The 23,605-nt window shown below is 39.8% G+C and overlaps 1 protein-coding gene across 1 annotated transcript in view; it reads right to left on the reverse strand.

Moving 5' to 3' along the window:
- Positions 1-245: 245 nt before the first annotated feature.
- The window catches only part of Kctd16 (potassium channel tetramerization domain containing 16), a 273,700-nt gene continuing 250,340 nt past the window's right edge, over positions 246-23,605 (reverse strand). The window contains exon 3 of the mRNA XM_075968766.1: positions 246-13,740. Coding sequence (XP_075824881.1) covers positions 13,289-13,740 — 452 coding nt within the window. The 3' untranslated portion in view covers positions 246-13,288. The remainder of the gene's footprint in view (positions 13,741-23,605) is intronic.

The raw sequence follows: 23,605 nt of genomic DNA on the forward strand, positions 1-23,605 counted from the left end.
TTGGTACTAGGTTCATGGGGGGCGGGATGCTATAGAGTCAGAATAAGCCCATAAACTTCCCAAAGTCATTTACATGAGAGCTGTGTAAAGAAGACTTAGCCTGAGGCCACAGTTCCAAACCCAGGTCTTCCGCACCTGAAACAGAACCTCCCCCTCTTGGAGTCTTGGGTTTTTTTCCTCTTATACTTGTCCAGGAATGGGTCAGTAATAACAGCTTTCAAGAGCAAAGTGTCGGAGACTCTGGGTTAACAAGTTTGAAAAGATTCTTTACTGAAAAGTTCATAGAGATCACATTGAATATTATGAAGAAGACTTTGAAATTACAAAGTGGGATGCATGAAAGATATTCTATTTATCAAACTATACACCATTCAATTCTTTCCATTTTTGAGTGTGTTCTTCTTGGGAGAAGGGTTCTGCTTGATGCACTACACCATTGCAAAAGACCAAGTTATTTTTAAAATTCCTATCTGAGGAAATACTTTTCTTCTATAATTTCCCCTTTTGATTGAAAATCATAAGGGATAATAGGCAATTTCATTAGTTACGAACAGGAGATAAATATATTCAGACATTTAGAGTGCTGAAGCCAAGCTCCATTTTAAAATTGGCATTTTCAGAGTGGTAGGAATGAGGCTTTATGAGTCATTATTTTATCTATTTGATGTGTCAGACACTGATAAATTATCTCTTTGGATTATCTGATTTAATTTTCACCCGAATCTTATTATCTGTTGTTTTACATGTACAAATGAAGAAACCAGGGCCTGATGATATTTCATAAATAATTATTGCAAAACTATCCGATCAACAAGAGACAGAGGCAGGGCTTCCATTCACTGTCCTGATAACAGTTTAATATTAAATATATTAAATCTCTGTGTTAAATAAATAATTTATCACTCTCCTTCTTCTTGTACCCCATTTGGCAACCTGCCATATCAAACTAGAAATAAACCAATTCTAACATTTTTTTCTTTTATGTAAAATGCTGAGTTAGCATGAAATAATTTTGAATCATTGATCTTTTATATGTACTTAAAATATATATATATATATAACAACTAAATGTTACCAAATGATTTATTATGATGGGTGCTAAATTACAATGTATATGAAATGGACTCATTATGGAAACACATAAAAATAGTTAACTAGTTTTGTAATTATATTCACACAAGAATCTGAAATATAGTTTCTGTTCTGCCTTTTAAAATATATCCACAGAATTACTTTTGTAGTTTTTGCTACACAGTTTTACAATACTGATACTGCACCTGTATCATCTACCCTACTATAAGAATGAAACAAAATATGAAAGCAGTTAATAGAAAATTATTCCTTTCCATTTCCATCAGTGATTCCAAAGAAGAAAGTTTGTTTCCATTGGCAGTGAGGATGGATGGCAGCCATTAGCATTTCAGCTCTTACATACATAGACATATGTATGAATACACCCATGTGCTGCTCAGGCTATTGTCCCATCTGTAGGTGTTTGCCTTCTGAGTTGACCAGTGATTGCCAAAATGCTATGCAATTCTACTGGGACATTGATATTCTTTCTTTCTTTCTTTTTTTAACCATGTTTCTCTCAAAAATCAAATATATAAGAAAGAAATACAGCAGGCTAAGATCTACAGTGCTACAAAGCAAGTTAAAACAGTTACTAAGTTACCAGTCACAGCAGTTTATGTATTTTTGCTATTCACAGACTGCAGACTCTTGTTGAATCTCTGAGCTGATGGAAATTGATGACATATAGACATGCATTCATGTGAGTCCATAATTAATGATGTTTATACTGTAATAAGCACATTCATTTTTAACACCATTCAGTAAACAGATTCCTTTAGGGCTTGAGCTAAATCCGCTATCACAATTACACACAAAAGAACCTGTAAACAAGTTGACAGTACACGTATGTACAAGCAAACTGCACTGGAAAAGCGAAGAGGTAATTTCAATAGGTGTCACTTGGGATATATCAATGTGCAACAAACTGATTCATCATCAAGTGTCAGAATGTGGTCAGCAAAAAAGGAACATGAGCAAGGCCCCTGTCAATCACCACTCAGTGTTACTTCTAGCAAAATCCAGATGCTTCCATGTGTGGGGTGACTTCACATTCAAAGCGTCCGAGACAAGAGAAAAGAAATGTGAGAATCCCTGCTGAATGGGTCTGGAGATCTCCTGATTGCTTATTCGGTACAGCCCCATAGTCGAGAAGGGTCAGGGGTGATGTGGATATTATTTAAGCAATTACATTTAATTTAAAGAAATCCTCTGTTAATTGGGTTTTGTGTAGTGCTCTGCTTGTTATGAGAGATGTGGGGAATGAGAACTTAATTTTTTTTAACTTCCTCCCAGTATCACAAAGAGTCGTTTTTTATGGACTTAGCTGAACACTATTGCCAGTTTAAAGAGTGTTGCTGGAAGCTGATCCCATTAACCAGTTTCATGGAAGCTTGAACGAAGCTCTCCTAAATTAGTGTCTCTGAACATTTTGGATAGGATACATTTCAATAAATCTTTAATCCAGTTTTTTATACCATATCGAGGGACAGTAATGAGCAATGTTGATACCTTCACTTCCCCACCCTGCATGCTTTCAAAACTAATTGCCATACCATTCTCTAAAACAGCCAAAACATGTTTTTTTTAAAAAAAAACTGTTCTGATTCAGTTTCCTTAAAAAAAAAAGAAAAAGAAAAAGAACAAGCAGAAGAAAATTGAAAGGAAACTCAAAGACAGGATGGTATAAAACTTCCCATCTGATCCAAATTGCTAGGAACAAAAAATTACTGCAAACTTCATTAGAACAACTAATTAAAAAGCAAAAAGAAAACATTTCTTCCTCAAGCCTTCAAGACCACATCTGTAGAGGGCTCATGGAGAAAATTCGCCCACTGGTGCACCTGGGTGTCTGGTTCTGTGGACACTCCGCACAGATCCCCGGGAGGAGGGATCTTGCTCTATCAGCTGAGCCCTGGCTTGAGAGACAGACTCTTTGAAGGGTCAGGCTTATGTGCTTACAACCTGATCCCATGAAGCCCCCGGGAAGCTTGCACAGGTTAAATTCAAACACCTCTCCCATTCTCCCACAATCTCCAAGGCGCTTGACTCTGACTGAGCATGTAGTCTATCTTTCTGCCGTAAATTTAGACATTTATCTCTTCTGTCTATCGGATATCCAAACAAGTAAGACAGGCTTCCTTTCGCTTGACTCTGATCCTCCTTTTCTGAGCAACTTTTTGGTCCTTGTGTAAACAGTCTGAAAGAGTGATTGGCAGGAGACTGGAGAGTGTTTGGTGTGCTCAATGTGCCCTGGAGACTTGGCACCTATTTACCATATGAATATTTCTAACTGATTGCTGTAACTTCAAAATAATTAGGCTGATAAGCAGTTTAAGTCACAATCGTGCAGGCTGCATTGAGCCCCTGGACTATGAGAGAGGAATTGAATTGAAAGGCCAGTGAAATCACACTGAGAATAGCCAGTGGTTTTGTGCTATCATTTCTTTCTTTTCTTCTTAGAAATCACCACTTACATTTGGTGGGCATTTTGTTTCTCTCCTTTTGTTTTGTTCTTGTCATGAGCAAATTTGAAACACATAGTTTGAAATTCAAACCAATGGTTTGGCATTTCTTTAAATACAATTTTTTGTTTGTTTTATCTATAGAAGATAAATCTAGGTATTTGTATCATATTCTCTGCATCATTAATAAATATATACATTCATAGTAGAAGAGAATTCTGGAAACCAGAACTACAATAGACTATCTAGGAAACCAATGTAAACTGTAATAATTAGTTTCCTAAACTCAAAATTTCAAAGTTTCAAGCTACATGTTTATGTGTATACATATGTATAGATATATAACTATTTATATATATATACATCTAGATAGATGTACACATATATATACATATATACATGCATTTTATACACCAACACACAAAACACCCAGATACTCATGCTCTTTACACACATTCTTGCATTTCGTTGCCTTTTTGTTTGTTTGTTTTGTTTTGTTTTTTTGCCTGATTCCCCACCCCAGCTTAGAAGAGCAATCACGAGACATTGTGGGATGCGGGAAGCCAGTGTATTTGTATTTTGATCTGACTTGAATAAAAAAGAACCAAATATTTGCTTAAAAGTCAAAATGAGAAAGCAGAAGGGTACACGGACACACGCCTGTGTAACACATGTGGCCCAATTACCCACCTGTTGGATGTCTTTTGAAATTTTCCCTGGTGCCCTGTACACAGCATGGCAAGCAGTCTCGGGTATTCCTTGTACAGAACCCAGCCTAGGGTGAGCATCTCTTAGGACCAGACAGAGTGCCGCCAGTTGAGCCCTATGACTGCCCCTAGTAGAGTTCGCAGTGCAAGGTAAAATCTGTGGCAGAGAGAACAGAGAACTACCTTCCAAATTTACCTTTTTTCCTTGTCTCCTCTGAAAATTCATGTCCAATAGCAGTTGTGGTTTAAAATATATCATTTCTTTTAGAATGGGTGCTGGGCAGAGATCATGCTGACTACTCATTACTGACAGTAAAAGAAAAGGAGAAACAGATAAAAGCTCGGAATAAAAAGGAGAAGCAGTTATTTATGAGACGGTTAAGTCCACAGCCTTTGGAATACAATAAGCCCAAGAGAAAATTCGTTTCTACCACTGTTGTATGGGACTGTGGGCTGTTTTTTTCTTTCTGAGCTTTATTGAGCTTATCTGTAAGGCAAGCGGCAGTGAGAGGGGATACATTGTTAGATTATTAAAGAATTTAGTGAAATAAGGTATATTCAATACCAAGTAGAGTTTCTGACATGAAATGACAAGTCCTTAATATACATTATTTAAAAACTTGTTTTTGAACTTATAATTCTAGTATGATGATCTAATATTTACATATAGGATAAATATAGAAAACGTACAGAAATAACATGTTTGTGTGAAATGGATTCAATTCAAGTTCTTCATTCAAAATTGGATTTCCTAGTAGCTTATGCTGTTCATTGCAGTGATGTTTACATGACATGCACCCCACCAATATTTGATGAGTGCACACACAAACAAATATTTGATTGGTTGATTGATTTAAACTCTCCAGTCTCTAGTTTCCTTTTTGTAAGATGGGGTAATAGTGATCGGATCTTCACTCTATCACTTTAATGCTGGTCTGATAAATTTAAAATAGATATCAAATTATTTAAGGCCACAAAAGTTTCCTCAGAGAGTTGACGTGAACCTGTTAGATAAGGCTCAGCACCCAGGGATTCTGAGGCTTGTCATGTCTATGAAGACAGGGAGTGAGAGCCAGCCCTGCACAAATCTGTAAAACAATGAAACATATTTTGCAAGATCTAAGTGCCCTCTTCAATGAGTGGACATTCAACCCAAGAACATAAAGTGTACAATGAACAGTTAAAATGATGGAATCTTTGGTCCACTGTGAGAACTAACTCCCCCTTCCTGATTTCGTGTCTGAGATCTTGTAGTCTACTGTTGATCACTTAGAAAGCATTCCAACAGGGTCATACATAACCCAAAAGGCTCCAACATGCTCCAGAACTAATACACTTAGCTGTTGACATGATTGGTAACATTTATGAAGTGTAATTGGGTGAGGAAGACAAAAAGACTCATCTAGAAATTACACGACTGTCTAAGACCCAGACTGCTAATTCCCTTTCATGCCCTCCCAAAAGATGGCATTTTCCTTCTTCTAAACCTCTGCCCTCACATCTACAGAAAGGGATGGCTGCATCAGGCATCATATAAAATGCATATACATTTAAGTTGGTGATTGTTGTGCTTTCTTAGCTTGTGCCTTGACAAGGAGGTTTTTTTTTCTAGAAATGGTGCAGAAAGGAAGCCATGGCTTCTAGCAGGGAAAGGACTCAGTTAGCTTTAAGGTACTGGCCACTAGGAGTTTGACCATGCTCCAATGAGTGGATAGCATAAATAGGACTTAGTGTAGTCCTTTATTTCTTTATTTTTTCTTTTTTTGGGAGGAGTGGGGTGCAAGGATGGGAGGGTGGATTGGGGAGGAATGGGAAGTGAATGTGATCGTAGAAATCCCAAAGAATCAATAGAGATATTATATTGGAGAAAAAACAAAGAGGAAAGAAAAATAAATGCAAAGCATTCCTTAGTTAAGTTTCTTCTTTTAGGCAGGATTTAGATTTTTGAATGAACATTCTTTGCTGTGAGGGTCTTTCTTGGGCACTGGAGGAGTTTTGGTGATGACCCTCATCTCTACTCACTGGATTTCAGCAGCACCCCTCCATCACAATAGCAAAAAACATCTGCAGGTATTTATTGCCAAAGACTGCTGGGCCGCAAAATCATCCCTAGTTAACAGGAATTGCCTTAAATGAACACAGTCTGTGCAAACCAAAAGAATTCCTAAAAATGTTTGTCTACACAGAAAAGATAAACTACTGACCCCTGGTCACAATGGAGAAAAACTGTTAATGACCAACATGAATTCTAATTTAGCTTCTGCCAAATGCATTCTTCTGCGCTTCAATTGTAGCTAAGTGCTGGAGTCCTTGCATCTCCACCCTAGTTCCTGGGTTCAATTCCTGACACTACATTCTGTTCCTTTCCTATTTGTTTGTTTATTTTTATGTAAGATTACATTGACTTTACACAAGGTGACAGGGAGTTTGGCCTCCCCCACCCCCAGACATGTGTAATGTTTTAATAATATCAGGAAACTAGCTGATACATGGTGGTACATGCCTTTAATCCCAGCACTTGGGAGGCAGAGGCAGGCGGATCTCTGTGAGTTTGAGGCCAGCCTGGTCTACAAGACTTAGTTCCAGGACAGGCACCAATGCTACAGAGAAACCTTGTCTCAAAAACAACAAGAATAAAAAATAATATCAGGGGACCAATATCAATTAGTCAGTATTCTAAATGGTAATCTATTGTTCAGAATTTTAAATATAAGTTAAATTTCTTAACCAAAGACTTTTTCTATGTACTCAAATGATCAATAACCATTGCCCTAACATGAATGTAAAAGCAAGTTATATGTGTGCCCACCCACACCATATACACACAGATGCAATTTAAACAATATCTCTTTGTTACTTTGTAATACATCAGTTTTCTGGTTCTGCTTCTATTAGTGATGGATAGAACCAATGTAAAAAAAATAGAGAGAGAACCTAAAGTTTTGTTGTTTTTTTTATTGTGCAAATCCAGGTAATAGCTAGGGGTTCATTCTAAGAATAACCTAAACAAGACAGAGCAGATCACAGAGTCCGGACTCACTAACTCCCTAGTTGGCCTCTAAGTGCTTCTACAAGGCTGATTAATGGGAAAATTGCCCCTACCCTCCTCCAGAGCAAACCACGTGATAATTGCTGGGTTAGGGAACAAGTTCTTCTTTATCTTTTTTTTTTTTTTTTTTTTTTTTTTTTTGGTTTTTCGAGACAGGGTTTCTCTGTGGCTTTGGAGCCTGTCTTTAAAAAAAAATAGTTTCCCTAAATAAAGCATGACTGACATTCTAGGACTTAAAATTTGTTCACTAATAAGAGGAATTTGTTGTTTTAAGAGGTTAGGAAGTTGGGGCAATAAAGGCATCTTCCCACTTGGTGTGCAGAAGACGGAAAGCAACAGACTGAAACAGATGGAGCTATGTTGTTTGTGTGTGTATGTTTATATTGACAAATAATCTTAGTTACCTGTTCAAGTTCATCTGTTTCATTAGCTGTTCCCCACTTCCTTTTGTATTTATTTCAATGTTCATCAATGCTCACGACAAGTTAATTATTCTGTTTCTTGTGCTATAAGGGTACTTGTCATCTATCCAATTATTCTTCTGTTATGAGTCACTGTAACCTTCTGACCTTTGTGGTGTATGTGTGTATGAGAGAGAGGGAGACAGAGACAGAAACAGACAGAGACAGGGGAGAGAGAGACTCTGGTTTAACAATCTTTTCTGGTAGAAAGACTAGAAAAAATTTTAGCACTTCATTTCTTTTGTGTCCTTACAGTTGGGTTATCACCATTTTTAATTCCTTCTGTCCTTTCTCATATGCTTACTCTTATATACAAAGTTTTGTTTTACATTTTTGGTTAATGTTATGGTTCAACATCTCCATTATCCATGGGCATCATATCTTGCTTGAGTCAAACTGGACAAAGCAAGCGATTCAGTGGTTTAGGATTGTACTGATAAAACAACTGAATTCATTGATTATTCCACGTTGCTTTGGTATTATCTATATATTTCACCAACGGAACCATCTTTGGGGCAGCATAATCATTAAATTATGAATTATTTTCTGGCTCCTTTGATCCAAACTGAGTAATAAAATGAACTGACCAAAAAAAGTCATTAATTTCATTTGCTGTTGGGTATTAATAAAATACACTTTTCTTAGAGATGTTCCCAATTCACCTGGGTTAAAGCTATAATGATACAGACTTTCTGACTGAGGAGTGGAGGCCCATCTACCAAGAGACAAAGCTGTGATGACAGAGGCTTCCAACTCAAGGAAAGGCACAAACACAGAACCATGGGAAGAAGACTTTGGTTGAAAGGCAGATGAAATGATATAATGGATTTTGGAAAAATACTAGTGGCCTAGTCCTAAAACATGCTTTTTATTTTCTGTGACAGTGAATGGCATGTGCTTTGAATCACATGTTGACTGCCTTAGTTCCTCAATAGCAGTTTCTTAAAGTGGGGCCCTTGGACCATCAAAATTATTAAACATACTAGCTCAAAATTCAGCTTCCCTGGCCCTGCTTCAAGTTTTATGAGGCTGACTCTGAAGTCCACATAAGAGGATCTCCTCCTCAGAAAGTGCCATAATGGGTTTTAATGTGTGATGATTACTGAGCTACAAAAAAAGAAAAGAAAAAGAAAAAAACTTGCAACAGTGGTCACTCGGAAAAAATCCCCTTTCCAATGTCCTTCGCAAAATGAGAACAGAAATTTCAAAGCAAATACATCACAAATCTGTGGTTATTGAAGTTGAAGACTCTTCTTTCCACAAGAATAGGGTACAATAATCATTTTTTCTCGAGCTAGAATGATGAAGGCAATATAAATAAAACTCAATCCATCATATTCCATTTCTTCTAATTTCTTCGCAGATGTCCATCATTATATAGTCCCTTACCATTGACACCTAACTCTATTGTAATCCCAAATACACACTGTTCACGCTGATTCTTTCTCTAGTGTGTTCTTTTGACACTCTAAAAGAAAATAAATAAATTGGAACAGTGGGCCATCAAGACCGTAAGATGCCAACAGTACCAAGACATTAAAGAGAGAAATGGCCCATGCTAAAACCTATAACTCAGCATGCAAATTGGCAAAAACATTTATCTGCCACAGAGTCACCAGGGGGAAAATAATTCCCTTCATTTTTCCTTAGAAAATTGTTATGTCAAGTAGAGATGACAAAGAATTCATCCTATAAGTTCACAGAAAATGTCTTATTAATTCTAGCAAAGACCAAACATAAGGCCAACATTACTCAAATTGTGTGACAGTGTATCCAGTGGTAGAAACACCAAGACTTGGCTCTTCTGGGTTAGTCTACTCTACTCTACACCAAATTGGAAGATTGACAGCCAAAAAAGAAAAGAAAGTTAAGAGTCAAAATTTGACTTTCTTTGTAGGAACTGTACTGGAGCAATTTTTCAAAATGCTGTATCTGCCATTTCTTTCCCTCCTAGGAAAATGTTATGCTTAGGGGAAAAAAAAGATATTCAAAGGGTTGGAGAGTCTGGAGAAGCAAACACAGCCCGAAATCATAAGCAGGGGTGGCTAAGCGAATGAATAATAAACAGACACCTGCCATCTGTGGGAAAGGATGCTTCTGAATCAAACAAGGACAACGGATACATGGGAAGTTCCATGTGGTCCCTCTTTTAATCAAGCATTGCTCCAAAATGAGTCAGCTGGAATAGGCATTCCACTATGGGGCATGTTTGTCATCGCACTCCTCCTCCCTTCTAGAAGCTCAGCATGCATGCTTTTCCAGCAGGGTAGCTGTGCTTATGTGCAAAGGGATACAACACAGCGTAGTTTGGAAGCCACTTCACAGGATCACTCATAACTATACATCACTGCATTTTTTCTGAGCGGGCAGTAGTGAACTATGCCTTTAATTCCAGCACTCAGGAGGCAGAGGCAGGTGGAGTTCTGTGAGTTCGAGGCCAGCTTGGTCTACAAGAGCTAGTTCCAGGACAGGCTCCAAAGCTACAGAGAAACACTGTCTCAAAACAAGCAAACAAACCCACAGAAGAGGTCATTATAGTGTGTTAACATTTGTGTTTTCCTTTCCTTCTGTTCTTTGTATTTTTGTTCCCTTCTTAATAGTAGGTAGGAGGACTTTATAAATATATCCCTGACTTCAGGAGACTCATATCCATTTAGGGAATGATCTGCCCAAATTTATTGGATTTAACCTTATAGGATTTCCGAGAAGGCATCCCAAACTAAGTCTCTATACGTGTCAAGTTCATTTGACCATCCAGTGATATTCATTTCTTCATAGCAACAATGGACAGCTCCTGTCAAAATCCACATTCAAGAACTGAACTGTACATATATTGCTCTGTCCATAATTGTACTTAGGGCTGTGAAGCCAGGGATAGCAGAGTGCTTAATCTCAGGGCTCACTTAGCCAGAGATCCTTTCCAGTGTGCTGAAGACTGCAAGGAGCACACTGAATATCTCCTCGCCAAAGGGAATCTAAGACTTTATGTTCTTGGTGCCTCCTCAAAGTCTTCTACTGACTTGGGCTAGATTTCTGAACATGTCCATACCCTCACAAGTGGATGTCAGGCTTTTTTGTCTTTTCTGTTTAAACATTTTACCATGGGGCAGGTGTCACATTACAGGGAGCCCCAAATGAAAGTGATATGTTGTTTTTCAACAGGTCTCTACCACTAAGCTTGTTCACTGTGGGCACAAACAGTACCCGTGAAGAAAAAAAAAATGCCTTAATAGTCTAGCCTGCAGTTGCTCTAAGACTGTGGGTAAGACGTTTCATTTCCTCTGTGAAGACTGTAGCAGTATCTGTGGGTTGATGGCCAGCCCAGTTCTTGGGTGCCTCTCTTTCTTGACACCATTATGATTAAGTGCTGAAATTTAAGAGAATGGACTTTGGCTAGTTTATTCAAACCTCAGATTCTCTGACAGCCCTTTCAGTGAGTCAATGATCATCTGGTCCACAATTCACATCCAGATTCTTCTGACCCATTAAAATCCATAATGCTTCCCAGTATCTTCCATAGTTACTATGATGGTATCTTTCATTTACCATCAAGAGACAGAGACAATGAAGATGCATTAGTAGGGTTCACACACAAAGCTATCTATGAACTATCTGCTAAAATATTAATACACAAAACAATACTTTCAGAAATGATAATTTTCCTGGCAATTCAGCACCCCAAGGAAACTTTCTTTTTCACTTAAATAAAATTTTAAACTTTATCTGAAGCATCAGGACAAGAAAACATTGCCTTATCCTATTACCCACCTGTGTAGTCAAGAATTACAAAAAATTCAGAAAGACAACCATATACTAACAGACATCAACAAATCAATGAGGAAATGTTTCAATAATAGATGTACCTTTTAAAAAGTTTTCTTCAAACAAAGAAACTGGTCATTAGATTTTTTTTCCTCCCATAGACATTATCTGGTTGTCTTTATTACTTGTGCTAACTACACACATGTGAGCACGCACACACGCGTGCGCACACACACACACACAAACACACACACACACACCAAAAAATTAGGAATGCTTGGCACATTATAGTGACAAATCATTTTTCAGTTACCACTAAGATGTGTGATAAATGCTGAAAATTAAAAGTTGTCTTTGGACATTCATTTAGCACAAGTGAGCAAAAGAACTATTGGAAGATTAATAGAAGACAAGAGGCATGTGGGTAGACATTGTTAACAATTTCTTTTGGACTGTATCTATACAGGTCAGGAATATATTTTTTAAAAAAGCTTAAAAAGTCAAATTCATAACTTTTGTGTTCCAGCCACCCACGTGGGTCCTTACAGACATTACAGAAATGGTACGACTAAACCATAGTGTGGCCACAGCCAAACCCTAGGATCCCAAAGGCAACCAAGCCTGTCTACAAGCAAGCAATAATGTACAGGGGTAGTTTAAAGTTCATATGAGAAATGAAGAAGCATGTGGGGGAACAGATCCTCTAAAGCAAGCAAACCGAAGGCTGGATGCATCTTTAATTATTGGGTGTTGTTCCTAGCTTCACAACTCATAGGGATGCAAAGAACTTGCCTGAACAAAAGGCCTCATCAATAATATGTGGGCAAGTTAGAACTCCGAGTCAGGTGGAGAATGGGGATTGTCAATTAAGAATGGAGAGGCTGAGCGCAGGGCCTCTCAAAGCTATGTTTGTGGATGTGAACATCTGCTTGTTGGTTAAACACACACAGTGTTCCACTAGCTCATCCCACTGTCTCCTAACGTAAGGAAAGAGCACAGCAGTGCAAAGGAGCCTGGGGGTATGTATTTCAAAATAAGAAAGAGAATTTATTGAGGATGGGGGCGGGCTATTCAGTGTTAGAAAGCATTGGGAAGGGAGGCTGGGAAATCTACCCAGGAGGGTCTTAATGAAGAGGCAGAGGTTCCTTTGTCTGAATGCTCTTGTGGAGGCAGCTGGAAGCAGGATGTCAGTCCTTGGCTGTCCAGGCCCTGGGTCGTGTGCATCCATTGTGCGTATATACAGACATAGATTGTGCTTGTGGTGCACAAGTGCTCATGCATACGGAGTCAATAGAAACTGGCACGTGGAGATCTAAGTGAAAAAATCACACAAATCCACCATTTTCCCTTCACCCCATAAACAAAAGCGAAGAAAAAATAATAAAAATCTTGACTCTTTCCCCATCCTTGGCCAAAGGAAGGAGGCAGAATATGAGAGGAAAACAAACATAAAAAATCCGGTTTGGGATACATGAGCCCCAAAGCCTGTGAGCTAATCAGCTACAGCTTTCACTGTAGGGAAGATTCCCAGCACATGGGATCAAGTTAATAAAAGACAAAGGACAACACAGGAGCTCGCTTCTGGTTCCACGTCTGAAAAGGAATCTACCCTGTGGATTTACACATTAAGGTGAGCTAGTTAAAGTAGGCAGTAGTACATCAACGGACTATTGTGTTCTAACAAATGTGGATCGTTAGTTGATACTTTTCCTTTAACATATGTGCTCCTTTGGGGAGGTTTATTTCAGAGTGGCGACTACCCCCAGCCCTCCCCTATAGATGATACTTCCGTAAAAGTTCAGACTGCCAAGGATGTTTTCTCTCAGGGAAGCGATCTGGAATCTTTATCTTCAGGAAATCCTGGATGCATTTCTCCAGCTCTTCTTCGATGGAGAGCTTTTCCTTCGCAGCTTTCTTTTTGCTGCTTATGTTCGACTCCCTGGAGCCTGACGTCAGAGTCCTGAGCAGGTCACTTTTTCGCCTCATCTCTGACTGCTGGATCAGCTGCACGGGGCCCTTCTTAATGGGCCTGTCCAGGGTCTGGATGTTGCTCTGGCGCGTTACAGGACCGCAGATCACCGTCTCCTGGGGAGAGCTGGCCTCTGACTGGCTGTCGCAGCTGGAAGTGGAGAGGTCATTGCAGGAGGTGCCGCTCTCCCCTTTGTCTCCCTTACCATTCTTGCAGCAGCAATCACAATGAGAGGAGGACCACCTGGAAGGCTCACCTGGAAGGGAAACAGACCCACAAATGAGTGCCGGAAACTCAGGGTGATGCAGAAGACGAACACGTTAGTGTTCAGAGAATACAGGTATACGATACAATATAATACAATAGCATCATCCAGAAACGAAGTCATCAAAGGGACATCCATTACTAATAGAAGACTGTGAATCTACTATAATACATACTGAAGTGCACCAACAGTGCACTCAAGAGCCCTAGGTAGAAATACCCAGGAATTTATCAGTCCTTGGTACCTGACAGATCCAAATTTTTAAGGCTTCAGTTCTACCAACCGTAAAACCAGGATAATAACTTTCTTAGTAGCTGCAGTCTTGGGGATGGCTTAGATGAGACAAGCAGAATGGAGTAGGTGGCATACAGTAATCTCATAAAATGTGTGCCAATTTTACTGTGGGTAGCATTGAACCCTCAGCTAAAGCTCCACCTGTAGCAGCCAGGATGCAGTAAGAGGCTATCCATATGAGGGGAAATGCATCGGCTAGTGTCGAGGGCTCTGGCCAGCCCCAGCATCTCATTGGTTTTCCATCATCCTAGGAACAGAAGAGTTCCACTTAGCAGTTACATGCGTGGAAACACTAAGACCCAGACAGCTTAACAGATGTGCCATGATTTGAATAGCTCGTGGAAGAGCTGGGATTTGAATACAGATGTCCCAAGTGTTACAACCAAGCCAATTATCTGCTTCCTAAAACAAATTGCCTGTCTGTAAAATTCTTGCTTCTCAGACTACTGTTCAAGTGTGAATTTCTCTGATGTCCCTGTACATCTCTCTTAAAAATGTTTGCCTCCTCACAGGTACAACTGTAGCTGTAAGTAACTGAAGCTGTCCCAGCAGCTTCTAAATCACTATCTTCCCAACATAGACATGGTGAAAAGTTCATTGTTGTAGGTCTAAGCAATCACGCAGAGTATAGCAAAGAAACTCAAGCATCTTAGCAAAGAACTTCAAAGTAGCTGGATCAAGCCGTGCCTGAAGCTAGTCTTGTCAGTAGACATGTTGTAAGATCCATAAATTTTATTCTTAGTTTAAGCCAATATGAGAGCGTCTGTCTCTGTCCCCTGAGTGTTGACTCTTAAAAGTAAGTTCAACAGCTTGGAGGCAGAGCAATTTTTCAGATACACAGTTGGTGGCTCCATAAACTTTGAAAAATCCCCAATCATGGCACAAAAGAACTTTCTCAAGCCTAAGTTATAGTGGCTAGCCTTCCAGTCTCCGAGTAGCCCCAAGGCTCCTGGAGTCATTCTATTCACTGATTATTTATTACAGGCTGGGTGCTTTGGAATATTACTTTAACTAGGCAAAGATGTGTTACATTTGGTTATACTGCAGAATATTACTTAAACTGTGTAAAGGTGTGTTATAATTATTCATGCTGCATTTGTTTACGGATGAAAGGATGTGTGTTTAATTATGTAAAGATGTGTTGGATCTGTTTCACCTTGCCTGCCTAAGGCACCTGATTGATCTAATAAAGAGCTGAACTGCCACTAGTTAGGCAGAGAGAGGGATAGAAGGCACTGGCAGGGAGAGAGACTAAATAGGAGGAAGAATCAAGGCTCTAGCCTCAGGAGAAGGAGATAAGGGAAAAGAAAGAAAAGAACGAGGGGTAAAGAGAGGGACATGCCCAGGGCGAGAAGTCAGGCAGCCACCAACTAGCCAGCAAGAGAAATAGTGAAGGTAAGATATACAAAGGAAAGAAAATACACCCCAAGGCAAAATAGATAAAGAGAAACAGGTTAATTTAAGTTAAAAGAACTACCCAGAAATGAACCTATCCTAAACCAAGCTTTCATAACAAATAAGAAGTCTCTATGTCGTGATTTGGGAGCTGGCTGGTGGTCCAAAAGAGAAAGCCTGGTATAGCTGGGCATTTCAATTTACCAACTTCACTGATGCCATAAAAATATGAAGGAAGACCAATATCCTTATTATTACGTATAATACATTATAGATTATTAATATAGTAGAAAGGTAATGAAATATTTTCTATGATTTTTTTAAATCCAGTTTTGATTTTTCTATGACTTATTTTAATAAACAATAGTTATCATCCTCAAAAAAATCTCATTCATTGCCATTTCTAATATGGTCCAAGAAATGAACCTATTAAAAAAGAGTCACCCCTTGACTTCTTATGTGATGTCTATATTTCACATGTATAAATGATTTTCACACATGACAAGTAGACTTTTTTTTCGAGAGGAAATAAAAATATTTTTCTCTAAATCACAGCCCCAGAATCCCTAACTTTTACACACTCATGCAGTCCATTCACTTTCTAACATATGACTGAGTAATCATTGTGCTTATATAGCTATTAAATTAAATGCAGCAATCCAATTAGCCAAAAGGAGTCATAATAGCAGCAATGCCATAGCCATTCTCAGTTATTACAAATAAATACCTTCTGCGTGACAGCGAAACTGCTTGTGCTTAGAAACGCTTGCAATATCGAGGGCTTTCCGTCTGCCAGGGGACTGAGGACAACAGTTCTCAGGTCTCGTGGGCAGAAGCTGCCTCAGCTGCTGGACACTGGAGTCATTCTTTACTAATACAACTCACACTGGGGTAATTCCATTGAATTGGACTAAATAAAAGTAATCACTTCAGAGCAGAGTTTATCTAACCTGGTTCACTGGAGAATGTTTAGAAATTAAATTTAGCATTGAGAAAAAGAAGAGGAAAGAAAGGAATAGGAGGATAAGGAAGGGAAATACAGGAAAGAGGCAGGGAGCACACACACATACACACACACATTATTTGGAACATACTTGTCTATTACCATAAAACAAGGTAACAAAACACTTGAACAAGCAACCCCACTGAGTCAATAGAAACATATGTTCCTGCCCAGAAATTGTCTTCCCCAGGGAAGTCCCCCCAGTCACCAAGTTCCAAAGGAAATCTGAATCTTCTTAAGCAGCACCCAAACCCGTATGTGGTCAATCCCTGTGCATTCATGTGCACCCTTGCAGTGCATGGCACGCGAGGGACCTGGCACTACTGAAGCTTGTTTTCCCAAAGCTGCAAGGACAATCCTGCATTTCAGTGTCATCTGGGTTCTCTAGCTTCCAGGCACATAGAATTATTACCTTCCATTCAGTCCGGGTACTATCACTCTTACAAGGAAATTGAACAACTTAATTTTAATGTAGCTTGTCACTACGAACACATTTATATCTCGCAAGAACATTTGAATATTTTACCACTTTGGCAAGACAATTTATAAAATGGCTCCTGAAGTCTTTCTACTGTTTTGAAATCAAGGAAGCAGATGGGATTAATACAATCCAAACAGAGCCAGTATGAAATTTGAAAATAGTCATGTAGAACAGAGAAGTCCACTACCTTTTTCTTGGAAGCACTGTGTCCAACCACTCTCCTCCCAAGAATGTAACTGGAGCAGAGGAGTGAGACTCAGCAGAAGGGGCTGCAAGCACAAGGCCCCTTGCCCTTGCGGTTCCTCTGAGGCATGCTCACAAATGTTAAGAAACCGTGAAAGACCCATGCAAAGTCCACTCTGCAGCGTAAAGTATTCTAGGATCTTCCCGATAATGGAGAAGAGCAGAGTCACAAATACCCCAGTGCTCACTTCTAATCTGTGAGGTTTCAGCACTGGTTGGAAACTTTGAATTTAGCACAGAAGCAGGTTAGAACTGATGAGTCAGATATGGGGAGAAAATCATTTCTTCCAGAGAAAAGCCTCACTTAAGGGTATGTGAAAGAGAAGAAAACCCATTGCCCTGTGAAGGATTATTAATTAATTGCTGGACCTAAAGTTCTGCAATGCCACTTTGCTTTGTTCTAGAACTCATTTCTGAGTTTGAGGGCTTCTGTGACAATTTCGGATATACTCCATGCATTCAAATATATTGGTTAATACTGCAAGTCAGACCTCAATCTCCATAAACATCCCAAATAGAAATTTTACTGATATAATGATGATTCTGCTACAAATATACTGTACAATCAATATTTATTGATGGCCTAAGTGTCTCATTAGAAAGGACACTGTAGCCACAGCTGGACACAGTAGAAAAATGCTAACTGAGTATCTGGTAATGCCTGACTTGGCATTGAAAGGGATACTAATGACAAGCACAAAGAGTATATGGCAGGTACTGTGTGACCAGATATAGTTCTGGAAGGATGGAGTCTTCCAGTGTAGTGCTTAAAAGTTAACATGTAGATGAGTCGTCCAGAATACAAATTCACTTGAAAATGCAGGACAGGGAGAACTTTGTGTTTTAAATTAAATGCAGGGAAAATGAGAAAATCAGCTTTCCAAATATACATCCAAATCTTTCAATAGTTTACATCTCTGCCACATCAAGAACCAATCAGGCAGATGGTATGACTGAGGTGCCCCAGCTTCACAGAGCCTTAATGGTAATAAGTAGGAGAGGAAAGCCTATGAGAGATGCCTCCTCCATGAAAAATTCAAGGCCAGCTGAGTGAGGCATGACTTAGCAAACTCACAAAGTGCTTATGCATTTTTAAAGGAGGCGTCTCTGTAATCTACCCGCACTTCAAATTCTCCACCTGCTAATGGCCGTGAGTACAATGCACTTCATTACAGAAGCGGCTGCGAGAGCTGGTCCTCCACGGCTTCTCCATCAATGGTGTCGGAGCCTTGCAGTCTGGGAGAGAGGTGGTCAGATTTAATTTATCAAGGCTGCTAAAAGACACTCTTGGTCTCACAGCTGAAAAGTCGATAATGAGCAAATTGATGTTTTCCTAATTCTGATAACCTTTGAAGATACATTGAATGGTGGAGATTAGGGATAGGCAGGCTGTGAAAACTCCTGGACAAAAAGAGTCCTTAAGCTTGACAATCATCATTTCTTGCTTCTGGCAGACCTTGCCTTCACTCGAGGGCATGTAGTGTTGGGTAGGCCCAGCTGGAACCTCAATTTAAGAGGTGGTGTATATGAACAAGAAAAGATAATTAAGGCATCCACACATCAGTCAGGAAGGCAGATACTCCAAGATTGTCCAACAGGGAGAATTCGATAAACGGTGAATAAGCAGACATTAGAAAGAGAAAAGTAACACTGAAGAGACGGTCAGAATGACTGGAGCTATAGCTGCTGTCTGCAAAGATGTACAGAAGAATACACAAACGTTAAAGCCTAAACAGCTCTAGAAGAAGTCCGGTGGAGGAGGGTACAGGTGCCTGAGGAAAGCCTGCCACTCTTCTGGTGACGGTACCTGAAGGAGTCTACCTCTGTGGGTCACGATGGAGGGAAAACTAGAGCCAATGGCTCTGGGGCAAAGTCAAGCAGATGCAGCCTGAAGCAAGCCAATCCTTCTTAGCTACATGGCTCACACCTTCCTGCAGCATCTCCTCCTGACAAAATCCAAGAAATAGACAACTGTGTATGTGAAGAGTGTCCTCGTGTGACTGGTGAGTCGGTATAGTGATCCTGAGTCCTCATCCTGACATCACAGAGCATCGCACAGAGGGCGGCTTTGGAGCAGAGACGGTGCCTTCATAAGAGCACATGGATGCTCTGAGGGAAGACAATGGATAAGAGACAGCCCTCTCGGGCAGCTGGAATGGATTTCACAGAAGACTTAGTACATGGCAGTAAAAGAAAGCGATCATCTCACTTCAGCTCCTGCCCTCTGCCCCGTTTTACACTTCAGGGTTTTCAATTTGTTCTCGCCTTGCTGGCAACACACACTCTTCTATTCTACACCTGCTTAACTTGCTCATATCAGCACAAACACAAATGCTGAACTATAACTTCACAGAATGGGTTTACCTTTCTCTTCTCCAGCACAATTTAAACTCATCCTAAACTCTGCCCCTGGCTTTTATACTTTCTTAACATTGTGTATGCAGGAGTCTCTCTCTCTCTCTCTCTCTCTCTCTCTCTCTCTCTCTCTCTCTCTCTCTCTGTGTGTGTGTGTGTACAGTGTATATGTGTATTCTTACAGGATTATTGATTTAATGGTTCTTTTCCACACGATGTCCTTCTGAATTCTACACCACACTAATATAAACAGGTCAGGCTACGAGGGTGCATGCTCGGTGTATGTACTCAACTATGTTCATAGCAGCAGTATTCATATTAGCCAGAACCTACAAACAACCTAGATTCCCCTCAATCAAAGAATTGATAAAATGTGATACATTTACACAATGGAGTACTACACAGTGGTGAAAATAATGATATCTTGAAACTTGCAGGCAAATAGATGGATCTAAAACAATATAAAAAAAACATATAGAGTGAGGTAACCCAGTCCCAGAAAGACAAATATAATATGTACTCACTCATAAGTGGCTTTTAGACATAAAGCAAAGAAATGCCAGCCTACAATCCACAACCCCAGAGAACCTAGACAACAAAGGGGACCCTAAGAGAGAGAGACATGGATCTACATAGGAAGAAGAGAAAGACAAGATCTCCTAAGTAAATTGGGAGCATGGAAGTCATTGGAAAGGGTAGAAGAAGAGAGGGGAGGAAGGGGGTGAGTAGAGAAAAACAATAAATAGAGAAAGACACTTAGAGAGAGAAAGACAGAAAATCCTTCACAAATAACTAAAAGACCTCTGACTCGTAAAGGTCTTTAGAAGAGATACTATCAGGAGACATCTGATGTAACCTTGATAAAAATAGGCTGACTTGATGGCCATCAAATTTCATGGCCTATCCAACAAGTTCAAAGTCCCTTATTTTGTGTAGGAATGTGTATATAAATTAGTCATAATGGTTTGTTAATGTAAAGGACCTTGCATTATTATAGAACTAACATAGAAATCAGCTTTCCTAGCTATTCTATCTATGCTTCATATTGACCTAACTTTCCCATTTCAAGTTTTGAATCTATTAGGTTTGAGAGCAACGCAGTGATTTGAATAAAGCTGGTAATCCCGAATCCTGACTCCCTGGTTCAGTGTCTTGTTCTTTTAAGCACCTGGTGATAACACGATTATTCCACTTTTCCAGGACTTTCAACTCTTTAATTGCTTTCTCCTTCATTTTATTTCATGTTAACCTTAGCTCATTGCCCACTTTCTTTTAGCTAAGGTCATACTTAATGATTCTGTCCCCCAAAGTCCTTATTACTCAGCTAGTCCAAGTTCTGTGACCCCCAACTAACCCCTTTCCTACCTTCCTCCATTCATCCTAAAGATTCGCCTTTGTCCTTTTCTTCAACCTTTTTGTAAACTGGAACAAGTTTCCCATAACCCATCCCATGTCTTAATCAATATCTAGACCACAAAGGGAGGATATATGGCCTGGGTGTGCGTAGAGTTCCCTAACCTTATGACCACCGTGGATGACAAAGCCTTAAGTGCGACTCAAGCTAGGTGGATCTGAGCGCTCACTGGGACTTTTCTGCTAGAACATATGGGTCATAAATGCTGTATTTTGTGGGAGGTTGCCAAACTGGGACATGTGAGTCCAATAGCCATCTTTCACACCAGCTGGGGAAGACATTCATGGAACAGTGAGCCAAGGGAGACAGGAAAAGCTGAGAAATAGAGAGAAACATCCCATCATTCAGCAGAGTGTCAATTTGGCCTCAGGGCCAGATTTATAATCTTAAGGCCTGGAAATTCTCTTTCTGCTAAACCTAGTAAGAGTTAATTTTCTGAGGCTTATAACAGAATTCTTGAATACTATATCAAACACATGTAAGCACACTTAACATCTATTAACTCTCCATTTCATCATCTGAACACACACACACACACACACACACACACACACATTCCCAGTGCTAATGATGCAGAAGGTGAGAACTATTATTCTTGCATAGCTGTCTTGAGAATGACTTGATTCTTCTCTGGGTGGTATGTTGTTTATCACATTATCCCTAACAAATGTAAATAGCATTGAGAGCAACAAACTAAATCTATGTCACCATCTCTTTTGCAAAGGAACTACAGTTGTGAACAAGGTCACAGCTAGCCCCCCCCAGTCAAAAATTTCCATAATAATAAAAATATAAAATAATACAATTGATGGAGGACCCCCATATGTGTCAGTTCTCATACCAATCCAGTAAGTGATGCTATTTTTCTTTGCTTTTCATGAAGACGAATTAATGCAGCTTAAAGATAAATTAGCCCAATCTAAAATTACAAGCTTGAGAAGTAGCAAGAGTTCGACCAAGATCTTTTTTTAGAAATTTCATAGCCTCTGTGGGGTTTTGGTGAAAATATGCTCCAATGTCATACACACACATACACACACACACACACACACACACACACACACACACACACACACACACACCAGCCTGCAATGGTTAAAACATTTACTGGCTAGTATAATCATCCTAATGATTCTGTCTTCAAGAACACCTCTAAAGCATAATAAACATAGAACAACTTGAATCTCCATTTTCTTAGGAATTTTGTTCTAATATTTGTGTGAGAGATTTAAGCTCTCTCACTCCAAAATATTGGCACAGAAGTAACTTAAGGATAAGGCATGTCGGTCCTCTTGTTGAAGTGTGCGGTGGACACATTCCTCTCCATGTATTATCTCAGCTGCTGTGGGAACGATCAGTGGTGTTTGAAGTACACACTTCATCAGTTAATGAAAAAGCTCTTTGTGACATAATAAAGATATAATATTTACCAATACTGTTTAATAAATATTAAATAGCCAAGCAGGATTTGGTATCTTCTTAAGAGGGAGAATATGTGTGGGCAAATGAACACCCAAACTTAGTTTTCTTTCTCATGGCTCAAAAAGAGTCAGCCTATGCTAGAACAAGTATTCAAGAGCCAGAGAACCTATGGATCTGAGCAACACAGAGGAAAAATATCTGTCTCCAAGCGTGTGTGAGCCATGCACCACGCTGAAGGAAGTCAGCGTTCAGCAGAAAACCCTGAGAGCAGAAGACACTCTCATGAGATGTCCAACAAGGAGGAGATTCAGAGTCCAAGTGGCCACAGCAACAGCATAGAGTCAGAATCCCAGGAAGATGAGCAAGGACCTAAAGAGCACCGAAGGAGCCAGTTCAGGGCCTGGAGAGGGAATGAGGTCAGAGTTCTGTGTAGGACTGTGCTTGGGACAGTATCAGGGATACCTCTGAGATGATATACCCTGGGGACAAAAGGTCAAATCCAAATGGAGGGGATTTTCTAAATAAATAGTCTATCGTCTGGGATAGAAAAAAAGAACGAATGAATGAATGAGAGTAAAAATACTCTCCAGAAGAAACTGTTCTTCCTGACAGTGAAGGTAAATGTGCATAACAAAGTAATTTGGAAAAAGAAGATTATTTCATGGACCACAAATGTGATGGAGAGAAGTGGGGGAGGAGGGGAGGGAGAAGAGAGGAGAGGAGAGGAGAGGAGAGGAGAGGAGAGGAGAGGAGAGGAGAGGAGAGGAGAGGAGAGGAGAGGAGAGGAGAGGAGAGGAGAGGACTATGGGATGATGACTTTGGCCTACATTGTTACAGCTTATGGACTGTGGAGATACTGAGCCCCATGGTGCCCTGCATCAGGCAGCATCTCACTGAATGCTCCAGCCTGTGCAGAGAGGAGGGGACTACAGTGCTTTTCTGGCTCAGAATTAAGTAGGTAGCTGGTTAGGACCTGCCTTTTCCAGGTAACAACAGTCTGCCATTCTGTCTGGATTCTCCCATTAGAAACATCAAAAGGCCTTTTCTGAATGGTATGTATTCTTGACAGAAGAATAATTCTCAGAAATCTGGGGTGAATAGTTTAATCACAATTCCCGGGCTGCAGAGAGGGGAGCCTAGAAACGGACAGTAATGGGTAATGGGAATTTTAAAAATTCCACACTGAATTGCTGAACTACAGGCACCTATCACGTGTCCATTGTGATTCTACACTGACACACAGCAGGGA

The sequence above is a fragment of the Microtus pennsylvanicus genome, chromosome 4 (assembly GCF_037038515.1).
Source record: "Microtus pennsylvanicus isolate mMicPen1 chromosome 4, mMicPen1.hap1, whole genome shotgun sequence".
NCBI lineage: Eukaryota > Metazoa > Chordata > Mammalia > Rodentia > Cricetidae > Microtus > Microtus pennsylvanicus.